Consider the following 23,248-nt stretch of genomic DNA (forward strand, 5'->3'; position numbering starts at 1 on the left):
AAAAAAAAAAAAAAAAAAAAAACAGGACTAGAGTGGAGATGTATTCTATTTTACAGATAAGGAAAGAGAATGCATATGGTTTAAGCACTTTATCCTTTCCCCATGGTAGGAAGACAGTCAGAACTTGAACTCAGGTATTCTGCTGCTAAATTCCATTTAATGCATTTAATTCTGAAATAGGTATACTCTTAAAATATACTCTTAAATACTCTTTCAAACAATATGAACAATTAGTTCAAAGATAGAAAATGGACCTAAATGTTGAAAAGTTTCTTGCTTTTACTTGTATTAGAAATGTACATTGAGCCGGGCATGGTGGTGCACGCCTGTAATACTATCACTTGGGAGGCTGAGGCAGGAGGATTGCTGTAAGTTCGAGACCAGCCTGGGCTACATAGTGAATTCCAGGTCAGTCTCAACTACATAGTGAGACCCTGTCTCAAAAATCCAAAAAAAAAAAAAAAAAAAGAAGAAGAAGAAAGAAGAAAGAAAGAAATATACATTGAAACTACACTGAGATAACATTCCATATCTTCCAGTTTGACAAAAATTCAGAAACATAACATTTTGTTGGTAAAGTTACAGGAAAGTGGCACACTCATTCATTACTGCTGAAAATATAGAATTGTTTCAAACTGTAGAGGAAAATATAGTACTGTCTACCAAAATTTCATTTAGCCTTTCACCCCACAGTCTCACTTCCACAAATAGGAAAACATTATTCATAGAGACTAGTTGAATGTAACTATCATGTCACTACCTAATGAAGTGCTATGTAGAAGTAAAAAAAATTAAGAATATGAACTGTTATATGGAATAGTTTTAAAGCTATATTGGAAAGTAAATAGCAAAATAATCTATGTAGTATACTACTTTGTAAGAATTGCTAATATGAGGAAGAATTAGCATTAAGTATGTGTTTGCTATATTTTAAAAAATAGAACATGAGTAGAATAAATCAGAAATGAGTGAAAATGGTTACTTATGGGAATTGAAGATACATAGGTGGAAATGAGACTACCAAGCTAACTTTTTTTTTTTTTTGGTACCGGGTATAGAACTCGGGTCCTTCCACCTGCAAAGCAGGCGCAGAACCACTGAGCTAAATCCCCAGCTCCCAAGCTTTTTAATAAACTTTTGACTTTAGCTATGCTCAAAAAAATTAAATAAAAAAATGGGAAAAGCATACTTTAAAACTGAATACAAACATGAGGCAAATTTATCCAAATGTATATCAAATTAATGAGTTCACAGAAAGAAATTAAAGTAACTTTGAAGGATGAACTTTGATTTTATCTTTAGTGACACATGACTAAGAAAAAGACAAAGAAATTTTGAATTTAATAGGTTTGTTATTGGTTGTAGTGTTGGCTTAATAATGTTGAATCTATTTTGTAAATAGAATAAATGAGGTCTTGGAAACCAAGGACCTCAGTGTAGACTAGGGAGATACAAATGGTGGGCAAAAGAACCAAATATGGCCAGGCATGATGGTGCACGCCTGTAATCCCAGCACTCAGGAGGCTGAGGCCAGAGGATTGCCATGAGTTTGAGGCCATCCTGAGCTACATAGTGAGTTTAAGGCTGGGCTGAACTACATAGCAAGACCCTGTCTCAAAAAAAAAAAAAAGAGAGAGAGAGAGAAAGGAAGGAAATGAAACAAACAAAACCAGGTATGGTAGCACACATACACTCTCTCTCAGAACATGAGAGTCTGAGGAAAGAAGACCAAAACTTCATGGATAGCCTGAGCTACGTGGTGACCCCCTATGAAATGAATGAATGAGTGAATGAATGAATGAATGAATGGTGAAGGGCAAGAGGGTGAGGAAGAACCCTATGGTGTTGAATGTGAATTGGAGATAACAATACAAACTCAAACTCAGTTCTTCTTCTCCTCCTCTTTTTCTCAGTACTGGGGAATTGGGTACCTGGGGTACTCTACCACAGAGCATTCCTAGTCCTCTTTATTTTTTTTATTTTGAGACAATATTTCATTAAATTGCCCAGGTTGGCCTCAAGCTGTGATCCTGCCTCATTCGTAAGTAGCTAGGATTATAGGCATGTGCCACCACACTCAGTTTAAACTCAATATTTTTTTGGAAATATTTTCTACCTTTGTCCACTGCAAAGTTTTAGAAGCAATGATACCTGACAGTTATAAGCATACCTAATTAATGCCCGGATCAATCTTGATTACAAAATATCATTCTTTACTGAAAAAAGCAGGGCTTTTTGAGGAAATGGTGAGTCTACTCACAAAATGAATCTGGAACAACTTTTGCACCAGAAAGCAAGGAAATATTCAAAGATTAATGGGATTAGATCAAAAGGAACCAGCTTGACACGATTTCTACTGGCCAAACTCCAGATAATTTGAGTGTCACATAATGATGGTAGTGAATTATAACATTAAATACGAAAGAATGGGCGTGCCTCACAAGCTCAAGGGCCAGAGATGTGGCTGAGTGGCCACGCACCTGCCTGGCAACCACAAGGTCCTGAGTTCAATACTCAGTACCAAAAACAAAAACAAAAAAAGAGTGCTAGAGTCCAGTCCAATGATACTCAATGGCTTTTCACATAGCTCAGTGGCAGAGCACTTGCCTAGCATGCACAGGCCCTAGGTTCAAACCCAAGTACCATGAAAAACAAGGGTTGTAACTCAGTTGTACCACACTTGTCTGGCAAGCACAAGGTCCTGAGTTTGAGGTGCAGTGGAGGGCTTGGGGGAGGGCATGGTAACACTCTAAAAAAAAAGAATGAAGCCCTGCTTTTACAGAAAAATCAATACCTTGTAACCTCTGATAAAATAATTGATTTGGGTAAGATCAGCAATTGATAATAAATCCAAAGGATAAAAGTTATAAAATAGTATATTCATACAACTTCAGAGATGACTGATGCCCAAAGGTTACCAATGAATTGTAAAGAAATTTGCAGTAGAGGGATGTGGTAGACACAAAGTGCAGAGTTCAAATTCAACATGTCAAATAATGGGACAAATGAGTTGTGTGCCTGCTGATTTGATGCAGTAGAAAGTACATATTGTCACTTTTGTAGTATTCTTGCCAAAATGTTTGACCTAAATCTAATCAGGAAATTGTCTCACAAACCCAGATTGTAGAGAGTTCTCAAAGATCTTGGTTGGGGATTTAGCTCAGTGGTTCTGCCACCTGCCTCACAAGCTAACGCAAGGTCCCAAGTTCGATCCCCAGTACCCCAAAAAAAAAAAATCTTAAATCTACAAAAATGTCAGTATTTTAAAAGACTCCCCACCAAAAGGTATGAGTAACCCTTCTAATTTAGAAGAGGTAATGAAGGTATGGCAAGCATGTGCAAAGTATAAGCCTTAATTGAGCAAAGATAAAGGGCATTTTGGGAACATTGAAAGTTCAAATATAGATAGTATATTTGGTTATTGTGTTACTGTTATATTTCTTGAATATTATCACATTATGTAAGAAAATGTTCTTAGATTATACATGTTTAAAATTAAGTGTTGGGGCTGGGGATTTAGCTCAATGGCTCTGCTGCCTGCCTTGCAAGCGCAAGGACCAGAGTTCGATCTCCAGTACCAAAAAAATTAAATTAAATTAAATGTCATAAGGGCCAGGGACTTAGCTCAGGGGTTCCACTGCCTGCTTTACAAGTACAAGGTCCTGGAGTTCAATACCCGGTATAAAAACAAAAACAAAATTAAGTGTCATAGTTAAATTGCTTTCAAATGATAAAATGTGATGTATAATAAACAGGTGTGGTGATACATATCTGTAATCCCAGCACTAATGAGGCTGAGGCAGGATTGCAAATTCAAGGCTAGCCTGGTCTATGTAGCAAGTTCAAGGTTGGCCTAGATTAAATTACAAGATCTTGTATTTTTTTTAAATAATATATAATGAAAGAAAAAGGAAAAATGATAATGTAAATGCAGCAAAATACTACAACTGACATGTCTTCCAGATAATCTGCAGAACAATCCTCCCCAAATTTGCCATTTGTCCCTGCCTTAAAATTTTACACACTGTGTTTCCACCTTTGTTTGATAAAAGCTGTTTCATACTTTTCCACCACGTGCACACATCCTGCCCTCCACTCTTTAGATGCAATATAATGCACCAGAAAAGTGTAGACTTTGGAATCAGATCTAGGTTACTTCATAAATGCTGCTTTGTTTGTTCAACAACTGTTTATCAGTATTAGGCACTTGTGATATGCACAGGTTGTATAGGAAACAACAGACCTGATTTCTACCCTGAAGGAGCTTATTTTACAGTAGACAAGATGATTTGAAAATAAGGATATAATAGAAATATATAAGTACAAATTGTGATACATGCTTGAGCAAAATATCAGATTACTAAGAGTGACAGTAACATAAAACACCTAACTTAGGCTGGATGGTCAAAGACACCTCCTCCTCTGTCATCTGAGCAAAAATGATTTGAATTTTATGAAGATCAGTTTTCTTATCTGTAAAAATGAAAATGAATGCACTGCAAAAGAAACCATCAACAGAACTAAGAGACAACCTACAATGTGGGAAAAAAATTTTACCAGCTGCTCCTCAGACAAAGGACTTTTATTATCTAGAATATATAAAAAAATCAAAACAATCAGTCCCCCCAAATATAAAGACCCGATTCAAAAATGGGCATCTGAAATGAACAGATATTTCTCAGTCAAAGAAGTAAAAGCAGCAAGTAAATATATGAAAAAATGGTCCACATCACTGGTCATTCAAGAGATGCAGATGAAAACAACACTGAGATTCCAACTCACCCCACAAAGAATGGCTGCCATCAAGAAATCAACCAATAACAAATGTTGGCGGGGTTGTGGGAAGAGAGGAACCCTTCTCCGTTGTTGGTGGGAGTGCATTCTGGTGCAACCACTATGGAAATCAATATGGAGATAACTCAAAGAGCTGGGACTAGAGGTTCCATTTGACCCAGCCATCCCTCTTCTGGGTATCTTTCCAAAAGAATTAAAAGAATCACACCAGAGTGATACATGCACACCCATATTTATAGCGGCACAGTTTGTAATAGCTAAAATTTGGAAACAGCCCATTTGCCCATCAGTTGGAGAGTGGATAAAGATGTGATTTTTCTATAAAATGGAATACTACTCAACCATAAAGGATGAGAAATTAGATTCATTTATAGGAAAATGGATACATATTGAGGATATACTCCTAAGTGAAATAAATAAGTCACACATGTGTAAATACTGAATAGTTTCTCTGGTGTGAGTAAACTATAATAGTACATAAGATCCTAATGAGATAACTGACATTGTGAAATGAAAAGAAAAGGGCTAAAGGTATAGGGAAAGTGGGAAGGGTAGGGGAAAGGTAATAGGGGAAAGAAAAAAATATGAGAAAATGAAAAAATGGAAATAAAGTGTTTGTTAATGGGGAGAGGAGGAAGGAGTGAAGGGAGGGCAGGGACAAGGGGAAAAAATGAGAACCAAGACCTGTCATGTAATAGGTACAAGATAATGAATGTAACTGTACTATATACCTAAAATGTATCAATAAACTCAATAAAAGGAAAAAAAAAAGAAAATGAAGTTAACTTTTATCGGGCATTCTACTATTGAGCTACATTGCTAAGCCCATCTAGCTATCTAGCTGTCGATCTATTGCTAAGATCTTGCTAAATTGCCCAGGCTGGACTTGAATTTGAGATCCTCCTGCTTCATGCTCCTGAGTAGCTGGGATTACAGACATGCACCACCATGCCCAGTGAAGATAACTTTCGTTTTGTTTTTTGTTTTGTTTTGTTTGAGACAGGGCCTCACTATGTAGTTGAGACTGACCTGGAACTCACTATGTAGCCCAGGCTGGTCTCAAACTCATGGTGATCCTCCTGGCTCAGCCTCCCAAGTGCTGGGATTACAGGCATGCACCACCATGCCCGGTGAAGATAACTTTCTTACTCTGTCATTTGGGAAAATGAAGTACAATAACATATAAACCACTTGTGATAACAGAGCACTGAGTAGATGTTACTGGCCCTCTTTAAATTCTACTATTTCTTACGGTACTCTTTTTCAAGTAACTGTATTTGATTGACTTCCTGATATTTGCTCACCTTGTCTTCTTCATTCCATAGGGCTCAGAGTGGAATGCCTCCAACTTAGAAGACTTGCAGAACCGAGGGTAAGAACACAAAGCATTTGTTGACTCTCATGTGTCAAAAGTCCCTGTTTAATCTTTACATTTTCCCATTAAAAAGGTATCAATGAATAATTTTAATCTTAAGAGTTACTTCCAATTGATTCTAATCAGTTCTAAAATAATAAAAACTAAAATGGCTGTCTCATCCTCCCAAGAATGATCAGCTCAGTGGGGTGCCAGGGGGTGCATTTGTTTTAGTTTGGTTTGGTTTTATGGGACTGGACATTAAACCTGACCTTGTGTATGCTTGGCAAATGCTCTATCACTAAATTATATCCCTGGCCTTTTTTTTTTGAGTCAGAATCTCACTGAATTGCCTCGGCTGGCCTTAAATTTGCTATCTTCCTGCTTCAACATCCTGAGTAGCTGGAATTACAGGCATGCACTACCACACAAGGGACGGTCATCTAATAGACTTCTAAAGCAAATTTCCAAGTCTTTGGTGCAGTTTAAAGTCAGTGTAATTTTTGGTTCCTATTTTATGTAAAAGTACATAAAATTGCATATTTTGGATTCACAGAGCTGTCCATTCAGCATATATTGAATATTTTCTGTGAGTCAACCACACTGTTCAGCTAGTAATCCATAGACTAAAATTAGATTCAGTTCCTGTCTTTTTGTCCTTTTAAATGTTGGGAGACTAAATAGTTTATGAATATAAAATGAGCAAGCTCCTGGAATTAAATAGGAAAATTTACCTTGTATTTTAAAAATTACCCCTAGGCAGTGGGGTTATTAAAACTGTAGCAATTGAGACTACAGTGAATATTCAATAAACAAGCTATCATATTCCCTTTTTACTACATAGCTAATACAACTGCATTTCTCAGAGAACTTCACTTCAGAATAAAGATCATACCATTAAGAAAAAATATTGAGCTAGGGATGTGACTCAGTGGTAGACTAGCACCTGCCTAGCATGTGTAAGGGCACTGGATTCCTTCCTCATGCTCCATAAAAAAGGAGAGAAAAGATACAGAATCAACACACAAAAATCAATGGCAGGGCCGGGGATTTAGCTCAGTGGTTCCACTGCCTGCCTCACAAGCGCAAGGTCCCAAGTTTGATCCCTGGTACCAAAAAAAATCAGTGGCATTTCTGTACACCAATAATGAGATAGGGAAAAAATTCCATTCAAGATACCTTAAACACATTAAGTATGTAATATCTAGGAATCAACCTAGCCAAGAAAATGAAAGACTTCTGTAATGAAAACTACAGAACTCTGAAGAAAAAAATTGAAGAGGACATTGAAAATGGAGAGACATCCCTTGTTCATGGATCAGCAGAATTTATATTTTAAAAATAGCCTTATTACCAAAAGCAGTCTATAGACTTAATGCAATCTTTATTGAAATACCACCAACATTCTTCATAGAACTGGAAAAAACAATCCTAAAATGTATATGGAACCAGAAGAGGCCTACACTAGCCAAAGCAATCCAGAGCAAAAACAACAAAGCACGAAGCATCACAACACTGGATTTCAAGCTGTGCCACAAAGCTATAATAGCAAAACAACATGATGATACTGGAACAAAAATAGACTTGTGAATCAGTGGAATATAACAGAAGACACAGAAACAACCCCGATGAACCTTCAGTCATGTGATTTTTGATAGGCCAAAAACATGTTGGAGAAAAGATAGCCTCTTAAACAAATGGTACCAGGAAAACTGGTTATGCACATGCAGAAGATTATACATTTTCTGTATTTCATACAGAAACTAGATCCATATCTCCTACCCTGTACTAAAATAAAAATGGATCAAAGACCTAGATATAAAAACAAATTTTGAAACTACTGGAAGATAACATAGGGGAAACGATTAAAGTCATAGCCACAGGCAAGTACTTTTTGAACAGAACTCCACTAGCACTGGAAATAATACCAAGACTCAGCTTGGTGTGGTGGCACATAATCCCAGCACCCTGAGAGGCTGAGGGAGGAGGCTCACAAAGTTTGGGCACAGCCTAGGCAACTTAGTGATTTAGTGAGACCCTGTTTCAAAATTTTTAAAAGGCTAGGTGTGTAGCTCAGTGTGAAGGTCCTGAGTTCAATTCTCAATAAATAAATAAATAAATAATTTAAAAATTAAATCAACAAGTGGTATTATGTCAAATTAAAAGGCTTCTACAAGACAAGGAAATAATCAACTGAGTGAAAAGACAACCTACAGAGAGGTAGGTTGCTATTTTTCTGAAAGAGGACTAACATCTAGAATATATAAAGAACTTTAAAAAATAGTAACCCCCCCAAAATAAGTGATCCAATCAAAAAATAGTCAAATGAACTGAATATACATTTCTTGAAGTACAAATGGCCAATAAGTACATGAAAAAATGTTCATCATCTTTATTTTTTTTAAACACAACTTTATTGAGAGATAATTGGCATATAACATTGCACATGTTTTAAGTGTATAATTTGATAAATTTTTACATAGGTAAATAGTCATGAAACTATTGCGTTCCTTTTTTTGCCTTTTGTACTTTATATGTTGGATTTCTCATAAGACAAACTATATGATATTTAAGCTTGTGTATCTAATTTACTTCACTTAACATTGTGGTCTGTATCTTTCTTTATGGTAAACTACTATTCCATTATATATGAAGGTCACGTTCTCTTTAACCTTTCATCTGCTTATGGACATATAGGCTGCTTGCAAGATTTAGATATTATGAATTTCACTTATAGACCTAAGTATACATGTGTCACTGTAATATAACATCTTTATTTCAGAAAGATAATCTAGAAGGGGAATAGCTGAGTCAAGTGGAATTTCTATTTTTAGTTTTAGAGGAATCTCCTAGTGATTTACACAGTGATTGTACCAATTTACACTCTGACCAACAATGAAGAAAGGTTTATTCCCCACCCCCTGCAGCCTCTCCCATGTTTGTTACTATTTGATTTCTTGATAATAGCCAACTTTTTGGAGTGAGGTGAAATCTCAGTGTTACTTTAGTTTGCATTTCTCAAACAGCCAGTGGTGATGAACATTTTTTTATATATTTACTGGCCATTTATACTTCTTTATCTGAGAAGTGTCTGTTGGTTTCAGATGCCTGATTTTACTGCGTTTTCAAATTTGGGGGTCTAATTTTTGAGTTCTTTATATATTCTAGATATTAATCCTTTGTCTAGGAATAGCTGACAAAATTTTTTTCCTATTCTGTAGGTTGTCTCTTCACTCTTTCAGTGATTTCCTTTGCTGTGTAGTAGCTTTTTAATTTGATAGCTCATTTGTTGATCTTGGTATTATTTCTTGTGCAGCCAGGGTTCTGCTCAAAGTCTTTGCCTATGCCTGTGTATTCCAGAATTTTACTTATTTTGTCTTCTAACAGATTGTTTGTTGTTGTTGTTGTTGTTGTTTTTACCAGTGATTGAACTCAGGACCTTGTGCTTACTTGCAAGGCAGGTGGTCACACCACTGAGCTAAATCCCCACCCCTGCTTTAATATTTTGATCTTTGATCCATTTTTATTGTAATTTAGTAAATAGTGAGAGGTCCAGGTTCAGTCTTCAGCATGCAGCATGTGGATAGCCAGTTTTCCTAGCACCATTTGTTAAAGAGGCTATTTCTTCCTCCAGTGAAAGTATTTGACACCTTTGTCAAAACAAGATAACTGAGTGTGCTTGAAGTTGTTTCTGCATCCTCTATTCAATTCCACTGATCCACAAGCTTCCCCCCGCAATACCATGCTGTTTTTATCACTGTAGCTTTGTAGTATAACATGAAGTCCGGAATTGGGATGGCCCCTTCCTTTCCATGGTTGCTAAGAATTGCTTTTGCTATTACAGGTGTCTTCTGATTCCATATGAGTTTAAGGATTGTTTTCTCTAGTTCTGTGAGGAATGCTGTTGCATTTTGATTGAGATTGCGTTAAATTTGTATAGCAATTTTGGAAGTATGGCCATATTGACTATATTGGTTCTACCTCTCCAGAACAGGGGACATCTTCACATTTTCTGCTATCCTCTTCCATCTCCCTTTTCAGAGTACTGTAGCTTTCATGGTAGAGGTCTTGCTCATCCTTGTTTAGGTTAATTTCCAAGTATTTCATTTTTCTTGATGCTATTGTGAAAGGTAGTGTTTCCCTAATTTCTCTTTCAGTGAGTATATTGACTTTTGAGTGTTGATTTTGTATCCTACTATGCTACTGAATTTAGTTATTCTGGGAGCCTTGGTGAAGTTTTTAAGGTCTTCTACATAGAAGATCATATCATCTGCAGATAGTGACAATTTTTCTTCCTTTGCTATCCATGTCCCTTTTATTTCTTTCTCTTACCTAACTGCTCTGGCTGTTTTGAGAACTATATTGAACAGGAGTGGTGATAGCAGACATTTGTTTCTTGTTTCTGATTTTAGAGAAAAGATTTCAGCTTCTCTCCATTTAGTATGATGTTGGCCATTGGTTCATCATAGAGGTTTTTATCAGGTTGAGATAAAGACCTTCTATACCTATTTTATTCAGGATTTTTATCATGAATGGATGTTTGTCAAATGCTTTTTCTGAGTTTATTGAGATAATCATGTGATTTTTGTCCTTGCTTCTGTTCAAGTGGTGTATTACAGTCATTGATTTGCATATGTGGAACTGTCTCTGCGTCCTAGAATTAATCTTACTTAGTCATGATGTAAAACCTCTTTAATGATATACTGCATTCTGTTTATGGACACTTGTAATGTTAAGACTTAGTTGCTATTGTAGAGATCTCTCGTATATCGTTTCCTGTCAGTGATGTACTTTGAGCATGGCTGTAGTCCTTTGCATCAACCGTAAGATCCAACCACCTCAGTTAATTTGGGAGGGAAGTATGCAGTAAAATTGGCCCACCACCAAATTCTCTGGGAATGTACTCTAGTATTGTTAATGTCACAAAGAGAAAACCCATTGATAGCAACAATTATGTGACCCTGGTAATATCAAGCAAATTGGCTACAGAAGTATCATCCAACACAAATTGGATACTAGCATCCCGTAAGAACCAACTATGTATCACTCTTAACCATAGAGAAGAAATCCAATTATAGTGTAAACATTAAGACAACCCAAGTATTGACTTATAGATGGTATGTACTAAATTTTATAGCTACATCTCTGCTAATGGTAGAAAAGAATTCAATAATAATTTTTTGCAGTTAACTATCTAAAGATTAATAAAGCTTTATGGTTGGTTATATTATTAAAGATATAGTGGGCTGGGAATAGGGGAATGCAAGAAGAAAAATTTGAAACATTAAATTATATGATAGACTATATGATAGTATGACTTTAAAACATAGCCATACCGGGAGATGAGACTCATTTATCTCATATACTTTTTAAAAAACTTTTATTTTTGTTTGTTAACTGATACATATAAGCATAAATTGTATACATTAATGAGATATCATGTAATGTTTCAATACATGCATTGTAAGCTTAGTAGTTACACTAATAAAGATATTGCAGGCCGGGCGTGGTGACGCACACCTGTAATCCCAGCACACACTCGGGAGGCTGAGGCAGGAGGATCACTGTGAGTTCGAGACTAGCCTGGGCTACACAGTGAGTTCCAGGTCAGTCTCAATTACATAGTGAGACCCTGTCTCAAAAAACAAAAAGCAAAATACATACATTGTATAATTTTTTGAATCAGGTTAAACATATCTGTCTCTTTAAACATCTGTCATTTCTTTATGATGAAAGCTTTCAGAAGTCTTTCTTGTAGCTTTGTGAACTACATAGTACATTATTGTTACCTATAGGCACCCAGCTGTGCACATCATCATTTACATCTTGTGAGGCTAACTTAGAAAGTACAACTGTTTTAAATTGCCTTAAAACAGTTTGGATTTTTAAAAAACAATGGTCGTATGCCATGATATCTACTTAGATCTTGTTTTTTTTTTTCAATTCAGTGGTTCTTGAGCTTTAGTGTGTGAAGAATTATACTGTATAGGTCTATACACAAAACCTACGCACTACCATAGGTTTGTCAACTGTTGTTCAAGCAGCTTTCTGTCCAATCTGCTTACCTTAGAACATAACCCCAGTAAACTACTGCTCCATAAAGAGTCACTTACTGCTAACATAGCAAAAAAAAAATCTGAGTGCCAATGCCAGTTGGCAGTGGCTGCTTACAGATCTGTAGGGAAAAGGATTGGGAAGCCTTGTCTTGAGTCAAGAGAGATAGTGCCAGAACCCATTCCTGAACATTACTGAAGTATACAACTGAAGGTGGGGGTTTTATTTTAAATAAAAGAGATGTGCTTACTCTTTCTAAAGGTTTATTGAAATATAAGCCAGGCATGGTGGTACACACCTATAATCCCAGCACTTGGGAGGCTGAGGCAGGAGGATCACTGTGAGTTCGAGACCAGCCTGGGGTACATAGTGAGTTCCAGGTCAGTCTCAACTACATAATGAGACCCAGTCTCAAAAAAAAAAAAAAAATGTAATTCACATACCAGATAATTCACCCATTTAAAATGTACATTTCAGTAGTTTTTAGTAAATTTTTCAGAGTTGTTCAACCATTCCTACAACCAAGTTAGCACATTTTTTACCCCAAAAGGAAAGCCTGTGCCTTTTAGCATTTGGCTCCATTTCCCTTCCTTCCCCAATCCCTAAATATTACTAGTATCCATCAACTAACAAATAGCTACTTTTTTACTGTTGTGAGTAATGCTGCTGTTATTTGTATGTGAGTTTTTGGGTGGACTTGATGTTTTCATTCCCTATACATTTATATTGAGAGGAATTACTGGGTCATACATTAACTCTGTTTCATCTTTTGGGGAACTGCTAAACTATTTACCATAGCAGTTGCACAATTTTGTATTCCTACATACTCTTGCTTTCTTTTTTCCATTTTTATTTTTATTAGTACATGTTTGTTAGTACATAATAATCACATTCCTTGTGAGGAGTTAATACATATATATATATATATATTATACATATATATATATTGTACATATATATATTATATATATATATAATCTTAATCCCTACCCTTCCTTCCCCCTTCCTTCTATTTCTTGATTACCTTCCCATTTGAGAAAGTTCTATCTCCCTATTTCCTATTGTCTGTCTTTTATCTCGGTCCTTATTTATATTTTGGGTTTCTCGTATAAGAGAAACCATGCCACATTTAAGCTTGTGTGTCTGATTTATTTTACTTAACGCTGTGGTCTCAAGGAACATTCATTTTTCAACAAATGACTCGACCTATGACAGAGTAGTGCTCCATTGTGTATAAATACCACTTCTGTTGTTGTTTGTTTGTTTTTTGTGTTGTGAGACAGGGTTTTGCTATGTCATTCAGGCTGGCCCTAAACTCACTGTGTATTCCATGCTGGCCTCATACAGTGATCCTCCTGCCTCACCTCCTGAGGGCTGGGATTACAGGTGTGCACCATCATGCCCAGCAATACCACATTTTCTTTATCCATTCATCTACTGATGGACATATAGGCCACATACAAGGTTTAGATATTGTGAATTGTGCTACTGCAAACATGAGTATGTAAATATGTCTTTAACTCTTTCAGGAAGATACTGTATCTAGAAGGGGAATAGCTGGATCAAAACTAGTTCTAGGCCAGGCATGGTGATGCACACCTGTAATCCCAGCACTCAGGAGGCTGAAGCAGGAGGATCACTGTGAGTTCAAGGCCAGCCTGAACTGCATAGTGAGATCCTGTCTCTAAATAAATAGATCCTGAAAAAAATTGTTTTAATTTTAAACTGGTTTTAGTTTAGTTTACACTCCCACCAACAATGTATAAGGGTTCCTTTTTCCTTGCATCCTCTCCAGCATTTGTTATTATTTGATTTATTGATGATAACCATTCTTTCTTGAGTAAGATGGAATATCAGTGTCACTTTAATCTACCTTTCCTTAATGGCCAGAGATGTTGAACATTGTTCATATATTTATTGGCTCTTTGTACTTCTTCTGAAAAGCATCTGTTCATTTCACTTGCCCATTTTTGGATTGGGTGGGATTTTTTTTGGTTTTGGTTTTTTGGTTTTTGGGGTGTTTTTTTGGTTTTTGTTTTGTTTTTTGTACCAGGGATCAAACTCACAACCTTGCGTATTTGTGAAGCAGGCACAGTGCCACTGAGCTAAATCCTGGCCCAGGACTGGATCTTTTATTTGAGGGGCCTAATTTCTTATTTAGTTCTTTATATATTCTAGATGTTAGTCCTCTGTCCAAGAAATAACCGGCAAAGTGTTTTCCCATTTCTTTCTTTGCTCTGTTGATCATTTCCTTTGATGTGGAGAAGCTTTTTAATTTGATATGATCCCATTTATTGATTCCTGGTATTATTTCTTGTGCAACCAGGGTTCTATTTTTTTTTAAATCCTTGCCTATGCCTATGTCTTCAAGAGTTTTACTTATTTTGCCTCCAACATATTTATTTTTTAACATTTAGATCTTTGATCCATTTTGACTTGAGTACATGGTGAGACTTACGTGTCTAGATTCAATCCTCTGCATGTGGAATGCCAGTTTTTCTAGTACTATTTGTTAAAGAGGCTGTCTCTTCTCTGGCCTATGTTTTTGGCCACTTTGTCAACAACTGGTTAACTGAATGTGCCTGGAGTTGTTTCTGTACCCTCTATTTTATTTCACTGATCCATATTACCCTTTTTTTTTGCCAATACCATACCAGTTTTTTCATTATAGCTTTGTAGTATAACTTGGAGTCTGGGGTATTGATGCCTCCTGCTTTGCTCTTGTTGTCCAGAATTGCTTTTGCTATTGTAGGTCTCTTCTGAGCCCATATCAATTTTAGGATTATTAGGCCGGGTGTGGTGGTGCACGCCTGTAATCCCTGCACTCAGGAGGCTAAGGCAGGAGGATCACTGTGAGTTCAAGACCAGCCTGAGCTACACAGTGAGTTCCAGGCCAGCCTCAACTACATAGTGAGACCCTGTCTCAAAAAACCAAAAAAATAAAATTAAATTTTAAAAAAATGTTTAGGATTGTTTTCTCTAGCTCTGTGGGCAGTGCTCTTGGTATTTTGATCAGAATTGCATTAAATCTGTTTATCAGTTTTGGAAGTATGCCATTTTTGTTCTGCCTATCCAAGAACAGGGATATCTTTCCATTTTTGATGCCTTCTTCAGTCTCCTTTTTAAGAGTAATTTGTTTGGGCCAGGGATGTAGCTCAACAGTACAGCACTTGCCTGGCAAGCATGAGGCCCTGAGTTCAATTCCTGGTACCAAAAAAAAAAGGAATCATTTGTGCTTGTTTTTTGTTTTGTTTTGTTTTGGTACCAGGGATAGAACTCAGGTCCTTGTACTTGCAAGGCAGGAGGCAGAACCACTGAGCTAAATCCCCAGCCCTTTTTTTTTTTTTTGAGACAAGGTCTCACTATGTAGTTGAGACTGACCTGGAACTCACTGTGTAGCCCAGGCTGGTCTCGAACTCACAGCGATCCTCCTCCCTCAGCCTCCAGAGTGCTAGGATTACAGGAGTGCACCATTATGCCCAGCTTGTGCTTGCTTTTTAAATTTTTTTTTTAAATTTTAGTAATGAGCTAATGATACTATGTTGAAACATTTGATTCATGTCCCAGAAATATTTTGGCCATTTGACCTTAATTACACAAAGTTGGTTAACTGTTTTTCTCTTTTCGTAGTTACTTCCTTCATTTCCAAGATTCAGTTTGTCAAGCCCCACATTTGGTTCTGAGAAGGAAACAGCTTCTTCAGAATCTATTTCATTTCCTATTGTCGGAATAAACTATAGTGATGTCTAGGTATACATAACATTGAAAAAAGATAACTTTTGGTTAACTAAACTAAGGCACTTATGGAGATGGTGCAGTGAGAGATAATAGAAGAAAATTTTGATAAACCCTTTTCTCTGTGCAGTTCAATATGAGAGAACTCTCAGACACACCCTCTGCCGTAACAGCCAAGAATGCAGCCTGACAGAGTTAAAGGAGTTTAAAGTCCAAATTTCCTCTGACCCTCCCAACCCTGGACTCATCTGCCTTTCATTATTTTAGAGAGAGTAATAGAGCAATTTTTAACCATTTAGCATTTAGAAAAATAGGAAGAAGTTTTTTTCTTTTCTGTTTTTCTTGGGATACATGTCAACAGTCTGATTGTATACAATTAATTTCCACTGAAAATTAATATTTTGGTAGTTTTGTGACAAATTATGTTAGGGATTTTAAGTTGATTCTTTGGAGAAAAATGCAAGGCCATATGAAAAGATTCTCAAAAATAAGGTTGTGTTGGATATGGTGGAGCATGCCCATAATCCCAACACTCATGAGGCTTGAGGCAGAAGGATCACCCTGATTTTGAGGCCAGCCTGGACTTTATAGTGAGTTCAAGGCCAGCATGAACTGCGTAGTGAAACCCTGTCTAAAAAAAAAAAAAAAAGATTGTGTAAGTATGCATAGAATGAAAGTGGAATTTAAGCCAGGAGTGGTGGTGCATGCCTGTAATATCTGCTACCTAGGGTAGGGGCTGAAGGAGATGGATCATGAGTTTAAGGCCAGCCTGGGCAACATAGTACAACCCTGTCTCAAAATTTAAAATAAAGACTAGAGATATACCTCAGTGGCAGACTGCCCCTCAAAGCCAAAACAAGAAGAAGAAAAGAAACAAATTTAGATGTTGAACTTGGCAGATAGTTTATTAAGTAACTCCATCATGTCTGGACATATCCAGGATCCTTCAGACAATTTCTTTACTAAATAGCCTTAGTTTTTTAGCTTTTTTCATTATTTTTGTATTTAATTTCAGCTATGGAGTAAACATGTTTTAAATAAGAAAAATAGTGCTAGGAATTGGATTTAGCCTGGGTAGTAGCGCATACTTTCTCCCTTGGTTTCCTCACAGGGTGCGGTATATCTTGAATGTCACTCGAGAGATAGATAACTTCTTCCCAGGAGTCTTTGAGTATCATAACATCCGGGTATATGATGAAGAAGCAACGGATCTCCTGGCTTACTGGAATGATACTTACAAATTCATCTCTAAAGCAAAGTGAGTAATAGTCCTATAGACATATTCTACCACTGTTCCTCAAGCACCGCAAATGGCTAAGGGCCGAGGGCAATAGATAATTTACTGTTGGTACTCAGGAAAAAAAGGACATAAAGGAAAAGGGGGACTGAGACTTTGTAAATCTAGGCAAAATACTAGTGACCTAATACTATTCCTTTAAGTGGATGAAACCCCTAGAAGGAGGTGACCTCATGGTGGGATCATATTTCTGTTAAGCGCAAAATTAAAGACCACAGCTAAAGAAATGGAAATGACATGAGCCAAATGAAATCAATCCTCCAGAGAGAGAGAGGAAGGGAGGGAGGGAGGGAGAAGGAAAAAAATGAGACATGGAAGAAATTCTGAGTGAAATTCTTTAGTCAGTGGGGATGTATGTAAGTTGCATAACAGAAATTACTCTGGGTAGGTGGAATCATGTTCATCTTCTCTGAAGACAAGGAGAGAAGTATAGTGAGCTTTGGAAATGTTTTCTCATTTTTTTTAACCCAATATCTTAAAAAATGCTAAGCAAGCTCCTTAACAACTGAGCTGTATCCCCAGCCCATTAATTGACTCTTTTAATGAAACTATTTAGTATTAACTTAGTGCTTAATATTAATGTCAACACTGCATTTGTTTAAGTCCCTGAGGATTTCTTTCCCAGTCCTATTCATTTTTTCACTGTAAGGAATCATAAATGAGCTTGACAGCTACATCTTCCTTCAGGCAGGATTACATTCAAGCTGTCATTGGCAAGTGAAAAATATTTCTCTTTTTAAAGTTCTCCTTCAAGAAGATTCCTCTTTTCTGTTAAGGAAGTTCGTGGTCATGACATTCTTGCACTTTGTTATCTTTTTTTTTTCTACTGGTGGACCTTTTTTTGTACTTGGGACCTTGTACTTGCAAGGCAGGTGCAGCACCTCTAAACTAAATCCCCAGCCTACTCTTAGTTATCATGAATCCCCATGCTATGGCCTTGAGCCTGTTTCTTTAGCCTGTAGCCAGCACCTAAGAGTGCTTTATTTTCTTGAAGCCTATTTAATAAATTATTCAGAGTAATGATACTATTCATGGCACGCTTGCTTTGTGCCAGTTACTTTATGGTTTTTTGTTTTGCTTTGTTTTTTGAGACAAAGTCTCACTATGTAGTTCAGGCTGCCCTTGAATTCACTATGTAGCCCAGGCCAGCCTTGAACTCACAGCGACCCTCCTGCGAGTGCTGGGATTACAGACGTGCACCACCACGCCTGGCTTTTATTTTTATGGGTGTGTGTGTGTGTGTGTGTGTGTGTATGTGTGTATGCACGCATGCACCATATATGCACGGTCTTGTGTAATGTTTTCTAAAATCTAGAAAAATAGATGTTATCCTGTATGAATGAGGACAATCCATAGAGATGAGATTCATAGAAGTTAAGTAACTAGTGGTAGAAACAAGATTGTGCCTGTATCAGAGTTCATGTGTACATGTGTACAGGAATAGTCTAGTTCAATAAGAAAAGTGAACCAGAAAGAGTAGACAAGTTGTCAAGTTCCCATGTAAAGAGACTACATTTCAAGGGAACCCCCTAGTTACATTGAAAAGAAAGGCTCATTGCAGCTGGGATTAGGAAGACATACGAAGCACCCAGGGCACAAATGGAGGGCATTCCCTTTCAGACCTCTGTGGGTATAGGTCAGCATCTGAGAGGGAGTGCCTCCTTAAATGCTGTGCTCTGAGAAACTCCTGCATCTTAGACTAATCAAGACCCCAGTTCCCAGTATAATGCCAGGCTTATTCTAGACAATCCTGGACCTAGGGGCTAAAATTAAAGGGTAGAAATAGGTTAGGTGAGAACTGACTTAGATTTTTCATTACATGAGTTAGGAGCTGTCCTCTGAAAAAAATCCCCGTTAAAGAGATGTTTTCATGGGAGTAGATTTCATAATTGCATTTTACTTAAATTTGTCCAAGTTTGAGCACCTTTGATGCCTGCAGGCATAGACCTGAAATTTGATACACTAATGTTGTCAGAGGTCAATGGGAAAATATAGAGCACATATCTTAATTTTCATCTGAGTCACTAGCATTGGCTTTGTAACTGTAGTTTAAATGAAAACCTTGTATCATAAATAAAACAAGCATCCTCAGTCATTTGAAATAAGTACACAGAGACACACATCCAAGCCAACCATAGGACATCATCAAAAATTGCACCTAATTGATACGAAACAGGCTAATCTTTCTTCTCTCTTGAGACTGCTTCAGTTATTTCAGGCCATTCTCTACATTTCTATAGTTTATCTGGCTCACTCATTTTGGCACGTAACTTCATGTTTCTTTGCATTAATACTTAACTCTTTCATGTATCTGTCTCTAAAAACAAAATAATAAGCTTGTAGGTGAAAACTTTGTAGCCTTTGCCATTGTTTGACAATGAGCGAGTCAGTGAACTGACTTCCCCTTAAGCTTACAAATACATATTTTCATTTATTGGAATAACTACGTGGGAATGATTCTAGAATCTATATATACTAGTGATGAGTAGAAGTTCTTTTTTCCCAATTTTTAAATGTTCCTACTTAAGCATCTGGCAAATCTAATCAGCAAATCCATGTTTGTTCATACATTTAGCAAATATTTGAGGGCTTACTATGTAGCAGACACTGTTATTGTTAACAGAATCAGCATCACTGAAGAATGGTCATATTCAGGGTATTTTGCTCTGGCATAGTAAGACTCGGGTGTTTTGTTTGTTTGTATAGCTTTGTGGTAGCTTTATTTTCTCTTCCTTTCACCCCATTACAAAAACAGTGGCCAGGTCTGGGAATTTAGCTCAGTGCATCACAAGCCCAAGGTTCTGAGTTCCATCCCCTGTACCAAAAAAATAAAAAATAAAAAATGGGCCTCACTGGGCATGGTGGCACATGCCTGTAATTCCAGCACTTGGAAGTCCGGAGGCTGAGGCCAGTCTGAACCACAGAGTGAGACCCTCTCTCAAAAAAAAAAAAAGCGTGGAGGGCCTGAGTGTGGTTCAGTGGTATGGCACATGTTTAGTGAGCATGAGACCCTGAGGTTCAATCCCCACCATTAAAAAATTAAACAGATAGCTGTCATTCATGCCACCCTCATCCCTGAGAAAGCCATGTGGCACATCAAATGTACCCATTCCAACTCTCTGGGTTATATAGCCAGTCTCTAGACAAGATGCCAATTGTAGGGTTGTGAAAAGTAATGTCTGAGAGGAAGGTGGGTTTCCTCCAGGGACAGAACGCTTATTGGAATTTAAACTGGAAACAACTCATAACATTTGAATAATGAATCACTGGCACACCTTTAACCCAGGAGAGCACCAGCCATGAAACATGTTCTGCAACAACACAAAATGGGCTCCAGTCTCTAAATTCAAAATGTCTCTACTCTTATTGCACTTACCATATTGAATTGTGTCTGTTTTCCCCACTGAATCCTACCTTTTAGGGTAAAAGCGGTGTGTTACTTATGTTTGCATCTTGGCAACTTGCACATTATCTTGTATGTGGTAAAATGCCTGCTAAATGTTTGTTGAGTGAGTTGGGGGCTTAATATTAATGTTGAATATTGTTTAAGAGAAATTTAAAGCTGCCTAACCTACTCTTGAATTCAGTCATAGATGTATATCTCCAAGGTGAGGAGATGGTATGGCTCAAAAATAGGGTAGGACAGGAAATTTGAAAGATTCCAGAACGTGACTTTTTAAATGTACTCACTGTTGCTTTTCTCTATTCTATACCTCAATCTCCAAACTAGGAAACATGGATCTAAATGTCTCGTGCACTGTAAGATGGGGGTGAGTCGCTCAGCCTCTACAGTGATTGCCTACGCAATGAAAGAATATGGCTGGAATCTGGACCGAGCCTATGACTATGTGAAGGAGAGACGAACAGTGACCAAGCCCAACCCCAGCTTCATGAGACAATTAGAAGAGTACCAGGGAATCTTGCTGGCAAGGTGAGTCCATCATTGATTTATCTCAGATGCTTTCTCCTTTCGGGTATGGAAGGAAAGGAGAAGTGATTATTCTACAGCCAGTTCTCAGCCTAATTTGGATGTGATTTTAATTTCTATCAATCAAATTTTTAAAAAATAAGTATAGGTGTTTAAGATTAGCATGGAAAATTGGGCATTTAATCTTTTGTTTTGTTTTTTGGTACCAGGGATCAAACTATGGACCTTGGGCTTGTGAGGCAGGTGGCGGCACCACTGAGCTAAATCCCCAGCCCCCGCCCCACTTTTTTTTTTTTTTCTTGAGATGGGGTCTCACTGTATAGTTCAGGTTGGCCTTGAACTCACTAGGTTGCCTAGGCTGGCCTCAAACTTGTGGTGATCCTTCTGCCTCTCAGCCTCCTGAGTGCTGGGATTACAGGTATGCACTGCCATGCCTAGCTGGCACTTAATTTTTGAGGTTGATTTTAGGTTGATATAAATTAAAGAATAGAAATACTGTTCCCTTATTTTGTTCTCAACTAGATTTTAATAAATTCTTCTCAATGTCTTACAAAGCTAGATACAGTTGCCTTATTAAAATAAATACCAATTCTACCTAAGGTAATGCTAGACTTAGATGAAATTCTTGGAAATTTTTTGGTCATTTAAAAAAAGATACTGTTACTATGGATACTTTTTTGGCATATTTTTCCTTCAGGGCTTGGTTTCACTGAGTCCTCGCCAGTAATCTAGGTCATGTGACTAATGTTTATTACCCATTTGAGGTATGAAGGTACTTCCAAGAAGCAGCTATTTCTTTCCCTTTTTTTGAGACAGGGTGGCCTCACACTCCTGGCAATCCTCCTGCCTCACCCTCCCGAGTCTTAGGATTATAGGCATGTGCCACCGTGCCTGACTTTTTTTTTATCTTTTAGTCAAGTTTTATGTATATTGTTTGCAAAAATGCAAAAAAATTAAAAAGGGAAAAAATAATTTATAAACTCAATACTTAGAGGCAGCAGTTGACATTACCATGTTTCTCTAGGTTTTACTTCACATATTTTGATGATTATTTTCTTCACAAAAACTATTTTCCACCCACTGCTAGGTCTTGAATATCTTCCTGTATCAATAAGAAGCAGCTGTTTTCAATAATAACTTGGTAGTTGGTTATTAGAATGAATAATTAATTCACTGCATCCCTACCCTTTTGGGAGTGAAAACCACCTTTTGCTGCTCTTGGGAATAAGCATCAGATATTAAATGACTTAAGGATCAGTTTCTTGAGATTCCACATGCTGAAATTCTGTAGATTGTTAGAATTTGCTTTGTTTTTTCCACATGGATACATTTTAGGTAAGTTTGCTAGGGTGAAAGCACAGCTGCCTAGAAGCAGTTGAAGCTGGTGCCAGAGCTTGACTCCAGCAAGTCTCATGACTTGGTCCTGACTCTTGAATGTGGGCTGTGTTTCCCCTGAACAAAATGTTAAATAGTTTTCCAGCCTATCCAGGCAGAGGGACCACCCCCTAAAGTATTGTGAAAATGTAGCTACAACATAGCATTATGGTTTCCACTTAAAAACCCCTCCCTTTTACTCAGCATTTGGCATGATTTCCTCTGAGTTGTTCTCTTAGGAGGCTGGGAGAATAGTCAAGCCTACTCTGTTTAAAAGAATTTGTACATCTTTGGGACCAGATTTTGATGACTTTTTTAAATTACATTTTTAGATTAAATCAAAAGGTAGGGCACAGTACTTCTGTTTGCAAGAAAGAGGCATCTAAGGGTTTGACAAGACATAAATATTATATATTTCCAAACACACACACATGACAGATGTTAGGCAGTGTCCTCAAGTGCCCCACTGAGAGGAAGGATACGATGTGTCCTGCCAATTTCAGTATTTACTCTGGAATCCCAGGCTTCTGCACACTGTTGGGTTGAGTTTATTTAGCATATGTGGTTTTTCTTAGATATTAAAGGAATTTCACAAAAATCCTAAATGAAGATACAAAAGCATAATAAACCCAAAAATCACTTCTACTCTTCCCTTTCTTTTTCTATTCCATCCTGACTTCCTGGGCTTGATTCATGTAAGGAGGGTAAGCCT

General features: G+C 37.2%; 1 protein-coding gene across 5 annotated transcripts in view; it reads left to right on the forward strand.

The window, feature by feature from the left end:
* Nucleotides 1-23,248, forward strand: part of Ssh2 (slingshot protein phosphatase 2) — a 246,545-nt gene that overhangs the window by 208,824 nt on the left and 14,473 nt on the right. For 4 of the 5 annotated variants that reach the window (XM_010642219.1, XM_010642220.1, XM_010642225.2 and 1 more), the window contains 3 exons: nucleotides 6,120-6,166; nucleotides 17,049-17,195; nucleotides 20,965-21,165. In XM_010642219.1, the coding sequence (XP_010640521.1) occupies nucleotides 6,120-6,166; nucleotides 17,049-17,195; nucleotides 20,965-21,165 (395 nt within the window). The remainder of the gene's footprint in view (nucleotides 1-6,119; nucleotides 6,167-17,048; nucleotides 17,196-20,964; nucleotides 21,166-23,248) is intronic. The other variant, XM_010642223.1, reaches the window with a different exon arrangement.

Source organism: Fukomys damarensis, unplaced genomic scaffold, assembly GCF_012274545.1.
Source record: "Fukomys damarensis isolate Sample0158 unplaced genomic scaffold, DMR_v1.0_HiC HiC_scaffold_13, whole genome shotgun sequence".
Taxonomy (NCBI): Eukaryota; Metazoa; Chordata; class Mammalia; order Rodentia; family Bathyergidae; genus Fukomys; species Fukomys damarensis.